Genomic DNA, 7112 nt, shown 5'->3' with positions numbered 1-7112 from the left:
AATTCCTTGGGCATCCAGTTTCCTGTGCCCCCATTCCCCGCAGAGGGAGGGGCTGGAGGTCCCAGCGTGTCCCTGGATGTCCCAAGTGTTGCCACAGGAGGGTAACGACAGCTGAGGCTGACCCAAAGCATCCTGGAGCTCTGCATTTACCCCTGGATCTAACAGGAATATCCTGAACAGGGGTATTTCAGTACACACCTGTGCATGGGCCGTGCTGGTGCAGAAAAGCCCCAGCACCAAATAAATCGTGGGCAGTCCCACAAGAGCTCAGACACGTTCAAGAGCTCAGACACGTTCAAGAGCTCAGACACGTTCAAGCCTAGAAAACGCAGCGGAACCGCTTCTAATCGGGTAGAGGAAAAGATAATGAAGAGAGAGAAGTTTCATTAGGGCAATTTCACTTTATTTTTTCCATACAGCAAGGTCAACTATAGCAGTAATAATAAAATAAGCATAAACCCAAATTGCAGCCCAGGACAGAGTACATAACTGGAGCAACTACAAGCGAAAGTAAGTCTGTGGTTCCGCAGGAGCAAACGCAAGCGCGCCCGTCCTTCCAGCAGATGAGCCGCTAACGAGTGCAGCTCGCTCATCAGTTAATGAATTAATTACCGATTGCTGGCAGCTCCCAGCCCGCCTGCTCCCGGCGTGGCACGCACAGGTTCCCCGGCCAGGGGAGATCCCCAGGTGCTTTGTCACCTGCTAAAAGAACAGGACCCTACAGCGAGAAAATAACCCCCGACCCTACAGCTACGGTGCTGTTCCGTTTGCCTGCCCATGGTTGAACTCTGTGAACGTCGGTATTTTTTTGGAAGAATCTTTTTTTTTTTTTTTTTTTTTTTTTTTATTTTTTTTGTGAACAAGAAACCACTGAAATTGTCAGAAACTGGTTTGAATAGCATATATCTTTAATATATTTTGATACTTTAAACATGCAGTAGATTTTGAATAATGTACGGAATATCTGAGCCATGATTCCCTGGATGGGCTGAAGTACCTGCTTTTTTTTTCTTTTTTTTTTCTTTATTTTTTTCTTTTTTTTTTTTTCCTTAATGATTTTTTCAGGCAGATTTGACCCAGTGGAGCTTCTGTCAGTCATGAGATCTCGGAAGGATGGCAGATCTTTCCAGCTGAAAAAATCCTGGCAAACTACAAGCTGTCCACATAAAGCAAAGCAACTTTTTTGGAAGGGGGATGGAGTGCTAACTCTGTGCCACTTTTGCAAGCAATTTTGTTCAGCCTGTCATTTTATTTAGCCTTAACAAAACTCCTTGTAATTATAGACATTTTTATTCAAAATAAGATCTTACTATTATACAGGTTTCTCTCTTTTTTGACTATATACAGAAGTGCAAAAAGTCAACCTTCGCTCTCGACGTCCCAACTGCAGCATAATCAACCCTCAAGAGTTTGCACACACACACTAGAATTCTTGTTACGTAAACTTTGAGTATTTGGATTATCAACAAAAAGTCCCTTGATCTATTGATTATGCAGCTTATTTATAACAAGGCCTGATATTCAGGGATTTCAAAAAATATTTAAACAATATTTTAACATTTGAAATGGATACAGTAGAAAATAAATTTTATTCTAATATCTAGGAACTAGATTTTTTTTTTCTCATAATAACTAATTACAAACAAAATAAATCATCAAAATATTACTCAATTGTCTGCCAGGATTGTTGCCATAGCAACAACTTAACTTCTTACTTAGCAATGATTATATAATTATAAGATATCCATATAAAAGATCTTTGTTCTTTTAATGAAAACTAGACAAGAACTAACAATGACTGACATTCTTACATTGTCATATTAGATCAGTAAAATAGAAATCATTTAGTTAACAATAATACGAATACTCATAAGACACTACATGTAGATTCCAAACTGAGTATGTTATGAAGAAAACTACTTTTTTTTTTTTTTTTTTTTGTATTTTGAAAAATTCATCAGTAAACTCTAGTAAAACAAAATTCTATGAACTGAAATGGTATCAACTGGTAATAGAAAATTAAAACGAGCTAATAAATGTAAGAAATAAAAACTACACTTTTAACAAGAAAAAAATAAGTAAATTCTCTATGGTAAGTCACTACAATAACATGTGAAGTCACCTATACTTTCTTAACACGATTGAAATTACATTGGTATGGGTTTTAACCCGTAATGTAATAATCTAAGGCTTTAATAGATGTACAGTACAATCAGGAAAATCAACACATCATTCTTGTCTATAAAGCTTCTGTCTCAAGCATAAAAACTCGCAGTAAACTGGGAGTACGGCGAGCTCTGAACCGAACCCGCGCCTCTCCCCTGCCCGGGGCTGGCCCCAGGCAGCCCTGGCTGAACACAGCAAAAATATCCTTTACTGGCTGCAACATCCAAACCACAAAAAGGAATTCCTTTGGATGAATCCGTTCTTAAAACTTGAATGCACATCTATTTGTTTGTTTTTATTTTGTAAAGGCTTTCTAAGGCTATAAGCAGTTAATCTGAACAAAAAAAAAAAAAAAATCACATATAAAACTCACCCGAGTATTAACCCACCCAATTTCTACACTAATGAACATCTCGTTTGTCCTATTTTGGTTTGTCATGCATCTGCTGTCAGTGCTTCTGCGTCTTTGTTTAGAGTCGCCGCGCACGCGGGACTTGATGAATTAAAGTGAAACCCATCTCTGCAAACATTTATAGTCCTTGTGACTGGCGACAGAGGCTATAAATAGAGCAAAAGAAGTTCCTCAAACATTTGTGACTGTGTCTCAGAAATGGCTTTTCCCTTTCCCAGCTCACCCCATACAGTAAATATGCATAAATGTGACATCCACCGCCTCGGAGGCTTCAGAGATAACATTGTCCACAAGGGTTATGCACAGCTGGAGCATCCCTCTGCTGCTGCCCCTGGCTGTGAGGAGCAATTGGCCATTTCTGAGACAGCTTTGGTTTGAAACAGAACGGTGCCCTTTGACTGATCAGTACTCATCAAGTCAGTGAAAACGTGGTTCTGAAAATAACACTGCAGAAATAATACTCTGATGGATGTACAGTCTATGGCACTTCATGAGAATCCTTAACAACGTGGTACTTAAAGCCATTGATGTGCTTTAAAATATACACAGTTGTGGTTTTGCTTGGCACATTCATCTCTGTCAGATTCCTCTCTTCTCATTTCTTACAATCTATTACATTAAAAATATTACTCTTAAACAAAAATTACTGTGCATGCACGCTCTCGTCTATAATGGCAATTTTAAATACAAGGTGCACCTTTGTTATTTGTAAACCTTGAAAGAAATAAACTTACTTTAAAAAATTATATCTTGGTCTACAGACGTACCAATACATAATAGATCAGTGGCTGCAGCATCGTCGGCCCCTCCGGTGCTGCCCGTGCTGAGCAGCCCCTGCTGCCCCTGCAGGAAAGGCAGACCATGCTGCAGCCTTGGACAATAAGATCACCTCAGCACAAATACCAATTCAATGTACAAAGTAGATAGGCAACAGTGTGCAGTGGAGTCCCACGGTCTCGCCGGCCTCGTTAACATGCAATGTGTGATGTCACTGCTGAGGGGTTCCCAGTGCTGCTGGACAGTATTTACAAACACTATGGCTAATGAGCTCGGCCTCTTCCCACCCAAATCCGGCCTCTCGCCTCGGATTCCATCTGGGGAGGGAAGAGCACAAACTGTTCTTGGCACAGCCACGACTCGGTGTCACTCACACCAGCCCCAGCTCCACGTGGCACGGGGACAACATCCCTGCAGGAGCCCTCTGGCAGCAGAACTGCCCATCCCCTTGAGGCATTCCAGCCCTCACCCACCCATCCACCCACCCACCCATCCATCCATCATCCATCCATCCATCCATCCCATCCTTCCATCCATCATCCATCCCATCCCATCCTTCCCCACCCTCCCTGCATCCCTCTAGGAGTTTAACAATGTTTATGCTCAGCTGAAAGGAGCAGTTGTGATTTTGGACCACTGTGGGCAAAGGGTCAATCCTCACCCTCAGCAATAATCCCATTATGGCCAGCAATAATCCCATTATGGCCAAGGAATTCAGTAAAAACAGGGCAGAAATGGAGCACAGGAGAGAGGAAGGTAACACAAAGGAGGAGCCATCCTGGGACCAGATGGCTGTGGGGAATCTCACAAGACCAGGAGAATTATGAGTTCCCAAACCCAGGAAATGCTGGGGTTCCAAATTTTGAGATTTAAAAGCCATTGTTTCTGAAGATAACCTGATGGAATCACCTTCCCCCCCTCAGCTCAGGTCAGTGCTGAGGCCACCACAGACACAACACAAACCTCTGTGAACACTGATTTTGCTGGGTGGGCATGTACAAACTAACACATGATGTGTCCACTGGGATCTCACCCCAGAGAGGAGCAGCCTCTCAGAGCCTCCACCCCCAGAGCTTACTGGTTGTCTTAGAAAATAAAAACATTCTGTCCCTTACAGCAACAAATTATACACATAAGAGTAAGAAAAAACACATCAACAACACATGGGGAACTTACTGTTTGATGATCAAATGTCTACATCTGTGTAACATACTTGTGGCTAGTCAGATGTTCGGCAGATATTATGGGTATCTACAGGTAAGAAATGTAAACAGTGAGTGACCCTTGCCAGGAGCCCACCCAGAGGCACAGCATTTGCTACAGAACATCACTTTGGGGAAGGGAGGATCAGCTGTGAGTTGGTGGATTTTATATTGTAACTGTAAGTTAAAGTCAACTGAAGTGCTACAATAGCAACTTACAACTGGAAAACACTGGGTTAAGAACTACTGGACAAATGTAAGTAAGTATTATTGGTTGTTCAGGAAACAGGAGAAGTTAACATCTACAAGTCATGCAGTGCAGTAATTGAAAATAGCCCTTTTTGTTGGCCTACACAAAATTCTGTGCTTTCAGTGTCTCAGGTGATGAATTCTACAGTGGCCTCGTTTCAGTGTGATTTTGTGAAGTGCTCACTGCTGTCACTGTCCTGGGTTTTGAAATCCAAACCTGTCACAGCCTGGCCTTGATTTCCATGGCAGGTGAGAATCCCCTGCAAAGCCTCCCCAAGCAGGGAAGCAGCTCCCAAGCTGCTGGGCTGCACAATCAGCCCTGAGCAGGGGCTCTCCTCAGTGCCCACCAGCTCAGCTTCCCCTTGGAGGAGCCAGGGTCACCCTGGGAGCCAGGTGCCAGCAGTGCCACCAGCAGATGACACTGCACCCTGGCCCTGGGCTGCCACAGGGAGCTGTGCTGGGGGCTAGGACCCAGAATGGGTTTGCACTATCCCAAAGGGCTGTGGCACTTGGAAAAACCCTTTTTTGCTGATGGGCACCAAGGCTGGCCTGGGAATTTGCCTAGTGAAGGGGACGGGGTTTCTGCTCAGCTCGCTCCCTGGCAGGTCCTGCTGCTTCTCCACCCGTGTGCCCTCCTCTCCCCTGGCAGCTCACACACCACAGCATTGCCAACTCCACAGAAATGGGCTTGGAGCACAACAAAGCTTCTCATACCATGTTTTCCTACTGCTGCAGGACAGGCTGTGGCACCCCACTGGAGCAGCATCAGGGGCAGTGCTGTCGAACAGAGCCAGGACCTTCAACGCCAGCCCGGGCAGATGCAGATCTCTGGCCTTTGGCATGCAGGCACACAGCATCAGCTGGCATTAAATACCTTCAGCATTGCTCACATGGCATATACATATATGGCTATATATGTATATATGGAGGTTTGGCTGCAGAACTGCACTAAGTGTGTTATGAGGCTCTGGGGAGGAAAGGCATGAAATGACCAGATTCTACAGCAGAAGGTTTTCCTGTGATCTACCTGGGAGGTGCACAGTAACTGACAGAGATGATCTAAAAATAATGACTTTTTCTGTGCCTTGTCTTGTTCTCACAACCCTCAGGACATGCACAGGATACAGAAACACACTGAAAGTAACTGTCTGGTGCAATAATGTGCAATATTAAGAGACTCTGGGCATACAGGAGGCTGCTTGCTGAGGTGGCACATATGCAGAGGTAGCCCCACCTATGAACTAGCATTTCAAAACACAAATTTTTAGGCCAAGTTTAAAGCCCTGAGTGAGCTGTTCACTCAGCAAACATTTCTCAAGAGATGAACATGTAGCTGCTGAGCAGACTAACCTGGGCTGGTTTTGGAATTCTACAATCTCCAGGTCCCCTGGGAGGCTCAGATGTGCACACCTAGGTGTCACTGCAGTGATGCATTTGGGAATTGTGTTTTTGAGAGATGAGGAAGCAGACAGGTTAACGAGGGACGTACAGCTGGGGCAGCACAAAATGGTAGTGTTCAACAGGTACAGGTGCAAGGGCTCAAAGCCAAAGGGCCTGGGGCTCTCTCTGCAGCTCTGGGGGTCCTGAGCAGGGCCCTGAACTGAGTGTGCCAGGTGAGGCTGCCTCAACACTGCCACTGACCTGCACAGCTCACCCCACACACCTGCACAAGGCTGAGGAGAGCCCAGAGCTCCTTTCTGAGGGGCACACACGTGATCCCACTGAGCTGGCAGCACACCTGAGTGTCAGACCAGGGCTGACAGCTTCACAGCATGGACAGCTCACTGCCCACTAAAGCTCAAAAAATAATGTGCTTTTAGAAGAGGAACAACAGGCTCTTTAAAACGTTTTTATTGTTACACTTTCAGCCAGGTGTTGTACAGAAATCTGCCCTTCTGGTGCAGCTGCAGCCACTCCTCTGGCCCAGGGACTCATCTTTAGAGCACTGGTTCTGGCTTTCCTGGGAGGACTTCTAATCACTTACGTGGTAAAGCATTACTCTCACATTCCTGAAATACATCCAAACACGGCAATGACTGGGCTGGCTCCTGAGAAATAAACCCAGACTCTAATGGGCATTTTCTTAACTGAGCTCTGTGCAAAGCAATGGGCAGTTCCAAAGAGAATCACAAGGCTGGAGCAAAGGTTTCAAGGAAGTTTCTGTGTGGCCCATGCTCACAGGGTTTTGTTCTGTGCTTGGAAGAGGAGAGTCAAAACATGTTTGGACTGCTAAACTCAGACTGTAAGAACCTGCAGCCCCTCTGCACAAAGACTCCCCTGGCTTTCCCTGAGCTCTGCACTGAAAG

General features: G+C 44.9%; 1 protein-coding gene across 15 annotated transcripts in view; it reads right to left on the bottom strand.

Annotated features, from left to right (window-relative positions):
• Nucleotides 1-1000: 1000 nt before the first annotated feature.
• The window catches only part of MBNL1 (muscleblind like splicing regulator 1), a 65569-nt gene continuing 59457 nt past the window's right edge, over nucleotides 1001-7112 (bottom strand). For 12 of the 15 annotated variants that reach the window (XM_079315121.1, XM_079315117.1, XM_079315120.1 and 9 more), the window contains 2 exons: nucleotides 4532-4606; nucleotides 1001-3672 (listed from right to left, as the gene is read on the bottom strand). In XM_079315121.1, coding sequence (XP_079171247.1) covers nucleotides 4550-4606 — 57 coding nt within the window. In that variant the 3' untranslated portion in view covers nucleotides 1001-3672; nucleotides 4532-4549. Of the gene's footprint in view, nucleotides 3673-4531; nucleotides 4607-5520; nucleotides 5667-6510; nucleotides 6816-7112 lie in introns of those variants that run through there. The other 3 variants (XM_079315119.1, XM_079315123.1, XM_079315127.1) reach the window with 3 other exon arrangements.

This window comes from Erithacus rubecula (genome assembly GCF_903797595.1).
Source record: "Erithacus rubecula genome assembly, chromosome: 11".
NCBI lineage: Eukaryota > Metazoa > Chordata > Aves > Passeriformes > Muscicapidae > Erithacus > Erithacus rubecula.
The sequence above is the reverse complement of the archived record's forward strand: the minus strand, read 5'-3'. Positions and strand labels throughout refer to the sequence as shown.